A 14600-nucleotide genomic window follows, 5' to 3' on the forward strand; every position below is an offset into this window, starting at 1 on the left:
TTGGTGCTATAGAAAGATGACTAAACACAGATGAAGGACAAATGGAGTTCCAATGCAAGCTATGTTTTGTTTTGACTACTGGGGTTGCTGTCAGGGTGGAGGATTTTTGGTCTTTTCATGTACTGGTCAAATATAGATTCATTCTCAGAACTTTTATAACCGTCTTGTGCTTTTTATACAGCTTACAAAATGTTTAATGTTAAGTCCTTCAACAAAGCATATAAAACACATAAATGCCTCCTCAGTTGTTATTGCCTAGTTAGTGTAATAAAAATTAGTTTATGCAACACTCCCAGTCTTCCCTATATAAGGAACTAAAACCGATTGAGAACATAAGGTGAAAAGCATTCAGTGCAACTGATATTTACTGAAGTTTCTTATCTTCTGTTACTCCTCTTAACCCTTAATCATGAGCCACGGTGTCGCTTCATCTGCCGGATCCCATCAAGGAAGGTGCCATGTTGGCAGTCATTTACCAAGGATCTCAAGCCATGTCTACGGTGTACATCATGGAAAATCCCACAAGATCCATCAGGGAAGTAGTCATACTTCTCATCATATTGGATCCAACCTTTCCCACCATGGACATTCTCAGAAAGTCCATTGTGGTAAAGGGTCCTATCTCTCACATCATGGAAGTTCACACAAAGGCCATCATGAAAGCCATTACAGAGCTCCAAGTGTTCACGGAGGATCAGGAGGCAAAGGAATCTCAATCTCCAAGCATGTGTCCCATGGAAGCATTCATAGTGGTCACCAGAGTCATGGGAAAGCCCACAGCCATGGTCTATATAGTGTCAATGAGAAAGAAACCATGCAGCATCTGAATAATCGCCTGGCAACCTATTTGGATAAAGTTCGTACCCTAGAGCAACAAAATGCCCAATTGGAAGGGAGTATCCTTGACTGGTATGAGAGGAATCAACCCAGCGCTTTACCTGACTTCAGCTGCTTCTTCAGGACTATCCAAGAGCTACAAAGCCAGGTAAAAGGTTAAATGTGTACAATATGGTCAATGGGTAACAATTCACTAAATGTATTTTTATTAACAATTGTACTTTTTCATAATCTTCTGTAGATTTTTTCGACTCGTGTTGAAAATGCTCGCATTGAACTGCAAATAGACAATGCTCGTCTGGCAGCAGATGATTTCAGAAACAAGTAAGTTATAAACATGGCATTGTTTAAGTCATAAAAGATCATAGAGAGGAAGAAAAATTGCACTTTCATTCATTTATTAAGGTTTGAAATGGAACGCCAGTTAAGCCAGTCTATTGAGGCTGATATTAATGGCTTGAGAATCCTCCTTGAAGAGCTGAATCGGGAGATCTGCAGCCTGGAGAGTCAGGTTCAAAACCTTCAGGAAGAACTGCAGCAGATCAAGAGAAACCATAATGAGGTAAAATACATATAAAAGCATATATGATCATCCAAAGTAACTGATATAAAGATATTTTCTGAAAAACATTATGGGAGAAGTTTAGTGGTGCAGGCGAGCAGAACTATGCTTCCACAGAGAAAAAAACTCTATAGTTTTTGGTCGCAAATTGTCTCACATGGAACGTGCACCACAATTTGGGCACAAAACCCGAGAAAAAAGAGTTGGGATGATGTAAGTAAATAACCCCCAACAGGGGCATTGCTAGGTCTTCAAAACACCCAGGGCTAGAGCCCATAGCCCAGCCACGCCCCTAACCACACCCACAGACATGATCTAACCACACCCACAGACATGCTCTAACCACGCCCTCAGACACACCCCTAAGAGAATGCATGAAGCATTATCAGGGACATTACTGCTCCATTCTGGTGATCGGTGGGTGTCCCAGCAGGCAGACCTCACTGATCACCTAGCTATCCCTTATCATGTGGATGGAGAATCATTTAAAATTTTGGGAATACCTCTAAGAGCAATGATTGATGTGACTTGATCATAAATCATCAATCTTGGTGTTTGGAATAATTTTAAGTTTACTCTGTTCAAAAACTGGACATTTACACATGTGGCAATACCATTTTTTTTATGGGGAAAGGTGATGATTTTTATTTTTATTTGGGGAGGGAGAGGGGTATATATTTTTAAAATCTTTTTTTTTCTCTCTACCTGGCTGGTTAGCAAATAAAGGGGGAACATCATGCATATTTTTTTTCTTATTTAACCCCTTAGGGACATGTGCCGCAAATGTACGCTGCAGTCTGTCTGCCGCATGGTGATGCCATTCTCCCACTCTCCACGCCTAGTCGAGCCTGAAAGGCTGAAATCTTCTGAGACCGCGGCTATGCACGGAGGGCGGGAGAACAGCAGGGCTGACATGTCACTTTTCAGAAGCCACCGATGTCTTAAAGCAGCAGTGGCAATAAAAACAGCGGTAGCCAGAGACCTGGAGCTATGGGCCTGAGACCCGGGGCTACAGCCCTGTCAGTGCCCCCCCCCAGCAACGCCCCTGACCCCCAATATATTTCTGAAAAGTAATAGTGCACAGTCTATAAAGCATTATTGATATAAATTGACAAGTCATCTTCATTACACTGTCCTACACTACACTGTCCTGAAGAACATTAATCTTCTGGAACCATTAGTGGTCTGCTGAACCTGAGCCCCAGAGCTTCCATGCATAGGAACATCCTTGTCACACTTATTTTATTTTCCAATCTATCTACATACTTTGCCTAGGAGTATATGTGATATTATTGATATTATTAGTGATATTATGGCTTCTCTATTCACAGGAAGTAAACTCTCTACGAGCTCAACTGGGCGCTAGAATCAATGTAGAAGTTGATGCAGCTCCATCTGTAGATCTAAACCGGACCTTGTCTGAGATAAGACAGCAATATGAGAACCTAATGGAGAGGAATCTAAGAGAAGTAGAGGCTATGTTCCGACAAAGGGTATGTTTTTTTTTATAATTTTTTTTTTAAACTGCTTATTGTATATCAAGACATGTTTGTGACTGACAATGGACCAATCCTATTTTAGATGTTCATTTGTGGCACCAATTAAAAACATACAACTCTAACAACAAAAAGACCATTGCATAAAGGTAGCCATTTTTCTTGTAAAATGCTGTAGCTTGATTCAGATCACAAGTTATTCTTTTCCCAACATGTAGTCAGAAGATCTGACCCGAGAGGTTGCATCTGGTTCTGAGCAGCGGCAGTCTGTCCAAACTGAAGTCATCGATCTGAAGCGCAAAATCCAAACTTTGGAGATTGAACTACAAAGTCAGCTGAGCATGGTGAGTTTTATCTCTAGTTCAGTTTGTTATATAGTAGCACTTTAAAGGGGTACTCCACTGGAAAACATTTTTAAACCAGCTGGTGCCAGAAATTTAAATAGATTTGTAAATTATTTCTTTAAAAAAAAATCTTAATCCTTCCAGTACTTATCAGCTGCTGTATGCTCCACGGTAAGTACTTTTATTTTTGAATTTTCTTATGTGTCTGACCACAGTGCTCTCTGTCAGGACAGGAACTGTCCAGAGTAGGAGCAAATCCCCATAGAAAACCTATTGTGCTCTGGACAGTTCCTAAAATGGACAGATGTGTCAGCAGAGAGCACTGTGGTCAGACAGAAAGAAAATTTGAAAAGAAAAGAACGTCCTGTGGAGCATACAGCAGCTAATAAGTACTGGAAGGGTTAAGATTTTGAAATAGAAGTAATTTACAAATTTTTGTAACTTTCTGGCATCAGTTGATTTAAAAAAAAAAAAGGTTTTCCAGTTGAGTACCCCTTTAAAGGGGTATTCCTCATCTAGACAAAGGATAGGGGATAAGATGTCTGATCACGGGGGTCCTGCTTCTGGGACCACCCACTATCTCCGTGCTGTAGCACCCGGCATTCTAAACAGTATGTTTAGAATGCTGGGTTCCCGTTCCAGGAGATGTGACGGCATGCCAGGACCCTTCCATTCATGGCTATGGGAGGGGGCGTGACGTAATCACGCCCCCTCCCATAGACATGAATGGAGGGAGCGTGGTGTGATGTCACGAGGGGGCATGACGCAACGTCACATCTCCTGCCGTGGGAACCCAGCTTTCTAAACATACTGTTTAGAACGCCAGGTGCTGTACGGAGATCGCGGAGGGTCCCAGTGGTGGGACCCCCGCGATCAACCATCTTATCCCCTATCCAAAGATGCCTAGGGGCGGAATACCCCTTTAAGGTGTGTAGAGCCTACAAGTATAACTTGAAGCTTCTAGGCTCCAAAGCAAAACACTTACCATGGCCCCATATCTACCATGTGCCATTTATAATATTGTTGCCTCTTTATGTGGCAGAGGGTCCCCTGGTGAAACCACTATCATGAAAAACGTGCCCAATAAACTATATTTAAACACATTTTGGTATAATTTACTTTACTAATGCTTTCTTAACATTATTCTAGAAATCTGCTCTGGAGGGAACATTAGCAGAGACAGAAGCCACATTTGGATCCCAGCTTGCCCAGCTACAAAGTCTCATCAACAATATAGAGTGCCAGCTGACTCAGATCCGATCTGATCTAGAACGTCAAAACCAAGAGTACAAAATCCTGATGGACCAAAAGACCCATCTGGAAATGGAGATCGCCACTTACAAACGTCTGCTGGAAAGCCATAATATCCAGTAAGTATCTGGCCAATCCGTAGACCTTGGAGTATAGTGAATTTTTTAGATTTTATCATATTATAAAAAATGATTTGTTTTGTAAAGTTCCTAAATTTGATCTTTTTTAGCGCATCAGATGATCATCACGTTTCTGTCTCCAAACATGGTATGTAGTATTTCCATTTATTTTTAAGTGACTACGTAACAGAGGTATACATAGAAGAGAGGGGGGTCCCATTACATAGTTTGTATGTGCTTCTATTTATGGTGCTGGGTCTGATATAGAAGGACCTGGTATTTGATTTACCCAATGGCCCTCATTTACTAAGAGTGTTGTGTAGGTTTCTTTGTGGGTTTTAATTCCCTACAATTTTTTTCCACGGTATTTACAAAGGTTTCCCTACATTTTGCCCATTTCCCTACATTTAGTTTTTTTTTTACACATGTTCTGATCTGTCGGGTTTTCCTCAGCTCAAATCCACCACAAAACCTTAGTAAATAGGTTGGGTTTTTGAGAAAATGTCGGGGACACGCCCCCTTCAACCACTTTTCCTAATGGCCACGCCTCTTTTTCGGGTTATCTCAGTAAAATGGAGAGTTAGTCTGTTTTTTTTCCAATTCTGGCGCAAATTCTGGTGCAAATCCTGGTGCTGACAAAATTTCTGATGCAGAATCTGGCGCACAATCCGACAAAAACATTGGGTTTACAATAGTAAATCAGGGCCATTATGTTCTTTCCATGACCTTTAGGCACAGGCACAACTTGAAGCTCCTTTTCCTTTCTTCCTGGTCAAAATTTGCAACAGAGGCCCCTATGTGTTATATGTTAGTAATTAATCTTCCTATGTGTTGAGGGGCCCGTAACGGCCCCCTCATTTTTGGGAACTCTCTTGTTTACTTCAAACTATCCATAACATCCATCTTTATCCTACCATAGAATTACAATAAGTCCCCAATAATAATTAGCAGGTTCTTCCCTCCATATTAGATGATTTATCCCCTTGACCCTCTTTTAGTGCAAACTCTTTGAGGCCCTGGCCCTATTTTATTTGTATTGTGTTTTGCTTCTCTACATTTTGAGTTTTTTTTGTAATGTACAGCACAATTGAATATGATAATACTTATAATGCTTTAGTTTAGCCTTTTATGACCAATGGGTATCAATTCTCTTTTTTCTTCCAGGATCTCACCACTCGGTGAAGACTTTCCATGTTGCAAGTCACGTCCATGGCAAATGCTAATGGTTGTCCAGCTTCTTTGAGGAGGAGCCATAGAAGATAAAGCTTTCACTCCTTACTCTGGATGAATCTCTATCTATCCTCTATACACCCTTTCTGAATCAGGCTTCAATCGGACATGAATGAGATACACTAGGCTTCTTATGCAGTAGGCACTTACATTTTTAGGGTAGGGTCACACATGCCGTATTTTGCTGCATATTTTCTGCAGCTGATTTTGACTTTAAAGGGGTACTCCTCTGGAAAACATTTTTAAATCAACTGGTGCCAGAATGTTAAACAGATTTCTAAATTACTTCAATTTAGTGACGTCTTGGCCACAGCCACTAGTGACGTCATGCCACGCCCCCTCCGTTCATGTCTATGGGAGGGGCGTGACATAAGTCACGCCCCCTCCCATAGACATGAATAGAGGGGGCGTGGTGTGACGTCACTAGGGGTTGTGGTGTGACGTCACTAGGGGGCGTGGCCGTGACGTTACGTCCCTGTCTTGGAGGCAGCCCCTTGCACAGAATGCCGTGGGCAGTACCGAGATCGAGGGGGTCCCAAGTGGCAGGACCCCTTCAATCATACATCTTGTCCCCTATCCTTTGGATAGGGGATAAGATGTATGAAGCTGAAATACCCCTTGAATAAGTGCTTCTCTCCCTGCTTTCTGTGAGCATGAGTGAGACTATCCCATAAACTTACACCAGCACACTTGGCGAGCGCTTCTCTTGGCTCTTTCTAGTGATCAGTCAAGGTCTGAACACACAGACCGTGACTGTTCAAGACTTTTGGCATGTATCTACGTTCCTGGGTAATTGTAGTATATACAGTACATATATTAGCTTATGATCATGTGCTGCATGACGACATCTACTCAGTCATTTCATATTTTTGAGTAAAGTTTGTTATACTGAGCTAGAAGCTATAAAGCTAGATGGGTGTATGTGGTTATTTTCCAATGTTCTACGTATGTCGGTGTATCACATGTAATGTCTCTCATGTCTCTTCTATATGTTACATTTACATTAAACTCCTCTTCTGTTTCATGCAAATGACTTCATGTGTGTTTCATGTGTGTTCATAACCAATGTTTATTGTACCAAACAAAATGATACTATGGCCCTGATTTACTAAGAGTGGAGTGGAGTTTTTATGTGGGTTTTAATTCCCTACAATTTTTTTTCCACAATATTTACTGTTCCCCTACATTTTGCACCTTTCCATAAATTTTGCTCTGATCTGTGGGGTTTTCCTCAGCTCAAATCCACCACGGGGACACGCCTCTTTATGGTGACCACGCCCCCTTTCCATGACAGAAACACCCCCTTTTTGTTTGCATTTTTTTACAGTAAAATGGAGAGTTGGTCAGGTTTTTTTTTAAATTCTGGTGCAAATTCTGCCTCAAATTCTGGCGCAGACAGAATTTCTGGTGCAATGCGCCAGAATCTGGCACAGAACTCGACAAAACATGTTGGGTTACGCTAGTAAATCAGGGCAATTGTTTCAAAGGGAGAACAGATCGTCTGCATTTAACAAGTAGCCATAGGCAAAACTTGAAATGGCGACACAATCTATTGGGACAGGAAAGCCTTAGGATTATTTGGGCTCCCTTCATTTTACAGTGTCTTTTGCTTCTTTCGCTGGTCTCTAAATATAAGGATCTTGCTTTCTCTTCTTCAGTTCTTACTAACTGCACCTCACTTCTCAGACAAAAAAAGGGCCTTATAGACTAGGGGTGTTGGGTCCCATAGTAGCTACTGTAACTTTTGTCACGATTCGGCTTACGGGTTGTGGATCCGCTGTGTCAGCGAGGGATTGGCGTGGACCGTGCTAGTGGACCGGTTCTAAGAGGCTACTGGTTTTCACCAGAGCCCGCCGCAAAGCGGGATGGTCTTGCTGCGGCAGTAGCAACCAGGTCATATCCACTAGCAACGGCTCAACCTCGCTGACTGCTGAGAAGGCGTGGGACAGAAGGACTAGGCAGAGGCAAGGTCAGACGTAGCAGAAGGTCGGGGGCAGGCGGCAAGGTTCGTAGTCAGGATGGATAGCAGAAGTTCAGGTACACAGGCTTTGGACACACTAAACGCTTTCACTGGCACAAGGCAACAAGATCCGGCAAGGGAGTGCAAGGGAGGAGATCAGATATAGCCAGGGAGCAGGTGGAAGCCAATTAAGCTAATTGGGCCAGGCACCAATCATTGGTGCACTGGCCCTTTAAGTCTCAGAGAGCTGGCGCGCGCGCGCCCTAGAGAGCGGAGCCGCGCGCGCCAGCACATGACAGCAGGGGACCGGGACGGGTAAGTGACCTGGGATGCGATTCGCGAGCGGGCGCGTCCCGCTGTGCGAATCGCATCCCCAACGGCCATGACAGTGCAGCGCTCCCGGTCAGCGGGACTGACCGGGGCGCTGCAGGGAGAAAGGCGCCATGAGCGCTCCGGGGAGGAGCGGGGACCCGGAGCGCTAGGCGTAACAGTACCCCCCCCCTTAGGTCTCCCCTTTTTTTTGTCCGGTGACTGCCTCCCCTGGGATGAGGACACCGGGAAAGAATGGATGGTTTCCTCAACGGCAGGCAGTACAGCAGGAGTTGGAATGGGGAGGGAGGGCAGAGGGTGAAGCTTGGCACGGGGCAGGGAGACACAAGGACGGGAGCCATGAGGGGACACAGAGGCTTGCCTGATGGGACTGGGAGGGGGGGAGAGGCACTTCCTGTGGCAGGCAGAGTCCCAGTTCTTGATCTCCCCGGTGGTCCAATCAAGGGTGGGGGAATGAAGCCGGAGCCATGGCAGACCGAGGAGGACCTCAGAGGTACAGTTGGGGAGAATGAAGAACTCAATCCTTTCGTGGTGGGGTCCAATAGACATCAGGAGGGGTTCTGTGCGGTAATGCACGGTGCAATCCAATCTGGCTCCGTTGACCGCGGAAATGTAGAGCGGCTTGACGAGACGGGTCACCGGGATGCGGAATTTATTAACGAAGGACTCCAAAATAAAATTCCCAGAGGCACCAGAGTCCAAGCAGGCCACGGCTGAGAAGGAGGAGTTGGCTGAAGAAGAAATCCGCACGGGCACCGTGAGACGTGGAGGGGCAGACTTGGAACCAAGAGACGCCACACCCACGTGAGCTGGGTGCGTGCGTGCGTTTCCCAGACGTGGAGGACGGATAGGGCAATCCACCAAGAAATGCTCGGTACTGGCACAGTAAAGACAGAGATTTTCTTCCCTACGGCGATTCCTCTCTTCCTGGGTCAGGCGAGACCTATCCACTTGCATGGCCTCCTCGGCGGGAGGCCCAGGCGTAGATTGCAACGGATACTGTGGGAGAGGTGCCCAGAGATCTAAGTCTTTTTCCTGGCGGAGCTCTTGGTGTCGCTCAGAAAAACGCATGTCAATGCGGGTAGCCAAATGGATGAGTTCTTGCAGGTTGGCAGGAATCTCTCGTGCGGCCAGCACATCCTTGATGCGACTGGATAGGCCTTTTTTAAAGGTCGCGCAGAGAGACTCGTTATTCCATGATAACTCGGAAGCAAGAGTACGAAATTGGATGGCGTACTCGCCCACTGAAGAATTACCCTGGACCAGGTTCAACAGGGCAGTCTCGGCAGAAGAAGCTCGGGCAGGCTCCTCGAAGACACTCCGGACTTCAGCGAAGAAGGCCCGGACTGTGGCTGTGGCAGGATCATTGCGGTCCCAGAGCGGTGTGGCCCAAGACAAGGCCTTTCCTGAAAGAAGGCTTACTACAAACGCCACCTTAGACCGTTCTGTAGGAAACAAGTCCGACAACATCTCCATATGCAGGGAACACTGAGACAAAAATCCACGGCAGAGTTTAGAGTCCCCATCAAATTTGTCCGGCAGGGACAAGCGGAGGCTAGGAGCGGCCACTCGCTGCGGAGGAGGTGAAGGAGCTGGCGGAGGAGATGGTTGCTGCTGTAGCAGAGGCAGAAGTTGCTGTAACGTGGCGGTCAACTGCGACAGCTGCTGTCCTTGTTGGGCAATTTGCTGCGATTGCTGAGCGACCACCGTGGTAAGGTCAGCGAGACTTGGCAGCGGCACCTCAGCGGGATCCATGGCCGGATCTACTGTCACGATTCGGCTTACGGGTTGTGGATCCGCTGTGTCAGCGAGGGATTGGCGTGGACCGTGCTAGTGGACCGGTTCTAAGAGGCTACTGGTGTTCACCAGAGCCCGCCGCAAAGCGGGATGGTCTTGCTGCGGCAGTAGCAACCAGGTCGTATCCACTAGCAACGGCTCAACCTCGCTGACTGCTGAGAAGGCGTGGGACAGAAGGACTAGGCAGAGGCAAGGTCAGACGTAGCAGAAGGTCGGGGGCAAGCGGCAAGGTTCGTAGTCAGGATGGATAGCAGAAGTTCAGGTACACAGGCTTTGGACACACTAAACGCTTTCACTGGCACAAGGCAACAAGATCCGGCAAGGGAGTGCAAGGGAGGAGATCAGATATAGCCAGGGAGCAGGTGGAAGCCAATTAAGCTAATTGGGCCAGGCACCAATCATTGGTGCACTGGCCCTTTAAGTCTCAGAGAGCTGGCGCGCGCGCGCCCTAGAGAGCGGAGCCGCGCGCGCCAGCACATGACAGCAGGGGACCGGGACGGGTAAGTGACCTGGGATGTGATTCGCGAGCGGGCGCGTCCCGCTGTGCGAATCGCATCCCCAACGGCCATGACAGTGCAGCGCTCTCGGTCAGCGGGACTGACCGGGGCGCTGCAGGGAGAAAGGCGCCGTGAGCGCTCCGGGGAGGAGCGGGGACCCGGAGCGCTAGGCGTAACACTTTTACCCTGATACGGTATACCCTACAGCAGAAATGAAAGACATATTGGGGGGAATATTCAAAGACTTAGGGCTCTTTATTTTGCACCTCAAAGAGTGTTAACTGTGCCTCGTTTTCAGAAGTGTGTTTGGTCTTTTGAAAATTTAGGCCAAAAAGCACAAGTAGCAAATCATTAAAAGGTGTACTGCGCCCCTAGACATCTTATCCCCTATCCAAAGGATAGGGGATAAGATGTCTGATCGCAGCGTCCCCTCGCTGGGGACTCCCGCAATCTCCCTGCTGCACCCGGGGTTCGTTTAGAGCGTCTGGTGCAGCGCCGGAGGCTTGTGATGTCACGGCCACGTCTCCTCGTGACGTCACGACCATGCCCCCTCAATGCAAGTCTATGGGAGGGGGCGTGACGGGCATCAGGCCTCCTCCAATAGACTTGTGTTGAGGAGGCATGGCTGTGACATCACGAGCGGGGCGCAACCGTGGCGTCTCGAGCCTCCGCCTCGCATCGCCAGTCATCTGTTACGCAGCCAAGATCGCGGGAGTCCCCAGAGGTGGGACCCCCACGATCAGACTTCTTATCCCCTATCCTTTGCATACCAGGTGCTCATAGCACATAAAGCCTAGCCAAGCCCTAATCACGTGCCTTTTAACCCCTTAAGGACTCAGGGTTTTTCCGTTTTTGCACTTTCGTTTTTTCCTCCTTACCTTTTAAAAATCATAACCCTTTCAATTTTCCACCTAAAAATCCATATTATGGCTTATTTTTTGCATCACCAATTCTACTTTGCAGTGACATCAGTCATTTTACCCAAAAATTCACGACGAAATGGGAAAAAAAATAATTGTGCGACAAAATCTAAGAAAAAACGCCCTTTTGTAACTTTTGGGGGCTTCCGTTTCTACGCAGTGCATATTTCGGTAAAAATGACACCTTATCATTATTCTGTAGGTCCATAAGGTTAAAATGATACCCTACTTATATAGGTTTGATTTTTCCGTACTTCTGGAAAAAATCATAACTACATGCAGGAAAATTTATACGTTTAAAAATGTCATCTTCTGACCCCTACAACTTTTTTATTTTTCCACGTACAGGGCAATATGAGGGCTCATTTTTTGCGCCGTGATCTGAAGTTTTTAACGGTATGATATTTGTTTTGATCGGACTTTTTAAACACTTTTTATTCATTTTTTTAATGGTATAAAAAGTGACGAAAATACGCTTCTTTGGACTTTGGAATTTTTTCGCGCGTACGCCATTGACCGTGCGGTTTAATTAATGATATATTTTTTATAGTTCGGATATTTACGCACGTGGCGATACCACCTATGTTTATTTTTATTTTTATTTACACTGTTTTATATTGTTTATGGGAAAGGGGGGGTGATTCAAACTTTTATTAGGGAAGGGGTTAAATGACCTTTATTAACACTTTTTTTTTTTACATTTTTTTTGAAGTGTTATAGGTCCCATAGGGACCTATAACACTGCACACTCTGATCTCTCATCCTGATCACTGGTATTAACACGCCTGTGATCAGTGTTATCGGCGCTTGACTGCTCCTGCCTGGATCTCAGGCACGGAGCAGTCATTCGTCGATCGGACACCGAGGAGGCAGGTAAGGGCCCTCCTGGTGTTCTGTAAGCTGTTCGGGACGCCGCGATTTCACCGCGGCAGTCCCGAGCAGCCCGACTGACTAGCCGGCATACTTTCGCTTTAGAAGCGGCGGTCAGCTTTGACCACCGCTTCTAAAGGGTTAATGCCGCACATTGCCGCGATCGGCGATGTGTGGTGTTATCCGCGGGTCCCGGCCGTTGATGAGCGCCGGGACCGACGCAATGTGATGCAAGGTCGCAGCGCAACCCCGCTTCATGATGCGGGAGCCGGCACAGGAAGGAAATATACGTCCTGCGTCTTTAAAGGGTTAAAAAACGTTGGCTAAGAGGGCACTAAATCAGGAGCTAAATAGTCTTTTAAGCAAATGTGGCACAGCTAAAGCAAAAAAAAAATGGCGCTAAATTCTTTGAATATCCCCCCATTGGATATAAACCCATGCCAAATGTCAAAATGGGCCCCCCATTATGGAGGTGGGTGTTTGTTTCCACTTATTCCAACAGAAGGGGGTTCTTTTTGGAACCCGCCTAAATAATTACAGGACATTAGGAGAGATTTGTCAAATCCTGTGTAGAGGAAAAGTGGTGCTATGGGCAACTGGTCTACTTTTCCTCTGGCAACTGGTCTACTTTTCCTCTGGCAACTGGTCTACTTTTGACAAATTTCCCCAATTTACCTGCCAATAGTTTTTGTAATGATAACTTCTGAACATAGTTTGTGGCTATTTGTCATGGAAAATTGAAAAACCTGATGAATAGAGACTTTGTTCATGATACAAGTGATCAGAACTTGCAGAGTGCATCCAGGGAAAGCCTAAAGGGGTTATGCCAATATTAAAATTCATAACTTATCCACAGGATAGGGCATACCTGGCTTATTGGTGGTGGTCTGATCACTGGGACCACCACTGATCCTGAGAACTTTGATTCTGAGAATTTTTGAAAGCCCCATAGAGAATAAATGGAATGTTGCACTTTATTCCTTTGAGGGACGTGTTTCCTATGTTCTTGGGATCAATGGGGGTCCCAGGGGTTGTACCATCACTAATCAGAAAGTTATCATCTATGCTGTGGATAGGGGATAACTTTTATTTGTGGAATCAAAGGCCAAGCAGACTTGTATGGTTTGAGTTGCCTGTGTACAGTGGCGAATTAGTCAGCCACTAATTGTGCATGTTCTCCCACTAAAAAAGATGAGAGGCCTGTAATTATCATTATAGGTATTCCTCAACTATGAGAGACATAATGAGAAAAAAAAACAATGTATAAAATCACTTTGTCTAATTTTTTAAGAATTTATTTGCAAATTATGGTGGAAAATAAGTATTTGGTCAATAACAAAAATTCATCTCAATACTTTTTATATACCCTTTGTTGGCAATGACAGAGGTCAAATGTTTTCTGTAAGTCTTCACAAGGTTTTCACACACTGTTGCTGGTATTTTGGCCCATTCCTCCATGCAGATCTCCTCTAGAGCAGTGATGTTTTGGGGCTGTCGCTGGGCAACACAGACTTGCTGTGAGGGCAAACTGAATCTTTGCATCTGGTAAAGTGTGGATCGTATGTCTCTGTCTCACAGAACACATGATGTACTTTAGTCCCAAAATCCATCTCAGTTCCTCAAATGTATAAGGACAGTAGTTACCCTTTATCGACACCTCTACGTCCAAGATGTTTTGGTTCCCTTTGTATGCAATTCTCCATTAAAATAAAGACATCAAGAAATCCAGCTAAGAAAATCTAGTATCCTAGTAGTGTAAAGCATGTGCAAGCATTACACTCCGGTTGGAGCAGCAGGGTCATTTTGGAGGTGCTGCTGAGGACATCTAGTGGATCACCAACACAATTCTCTAGCGGGCTCAGCATGATCCTACATGTCCTTCTGTTTGGCATCAGAAGCAAATTAAAGCTATCAAAGTTCTGGGCCCTAAACATTAGACATAATATACGTCGTAATGTCTTTATCCTATAATTGTTGACTCTTGTATAGTCTGGGCGGCAGATGCATAAATGACTAATAGGCTTCTCCACAAACCCAGATGTAGACTTTTTTTTTCATAGAATTGGATGATCTGAATCGCTATTTGGCCGGAGAGCAGCGCCCCATACGGGAGATCGCGGGGGATCCCAGTAGTCGGACTCCCATGCTCTGAAACTTATCCCATATACTTCGGATATGGGAAAAGTTTTACAGTACTGGACTACTCCTTTAACAGTGAATGCAGAATAGGCATTTTAAGGAGTACTCCGCTGCTCAGCGTTTGGAACAAACTGTTCCGAAAGCTGGAGCCGGCACCGGGAGCTTGTGATGCCATAGCCCCACCCCCTCATGACATCACGCCCCACCCCTTCAATGCAAATCTATGGGAGGGGGCTTGACAGCCGTCA

At 45.7% G+C, this 14600-nt stretch overlaps 1 protein-coding gene across 1 annotated transcript; it reads left to right on the top strand.

Moving 5' to 3' along the window:
* Positions 1 to 799: 799 nt before the first annotated feature.
* Positions 800 to 6131, top strand: LOC130296684 (keratin, type I cytoskeletal 14-like). Its single transcript, XM_056548493.1, has 8 exons — positions 800 to 985; positions 1079 to 1161; positions 1243 to 1399; positions 2731 to 2892; positions 3114 to 3239; positions 4389 to 4609; positions 4720 to 4757; positions 5774 to 6131. Exons 1-8 carry the CDS (start codon positions 815 to 817, stop codon positions 5830 to 5832), a joined length of 1017 nt encoding a protein of 338 aa, XP_056404468.1. The 5' UTR covers positions 800 to 814; the 3' UTR covers positions 5833 to 6131.
* Positions 6132 to 14600: the final 8469 nt, after the last annotated feature.

Source organism: Hyla sarda, chromosome 12 (assembly GCF_029499605.1).
Source record: "Hyla sarda isolate aHylSar1 chromosome 12, aHylSar1.hap1, whole genome shotgun sequence".
Taxonomy (NCBI): Eukaryota; Metazoa; Chordata; class Amphibia; order Anura; family Hylidae; genus Hyla; species Hyla sarda.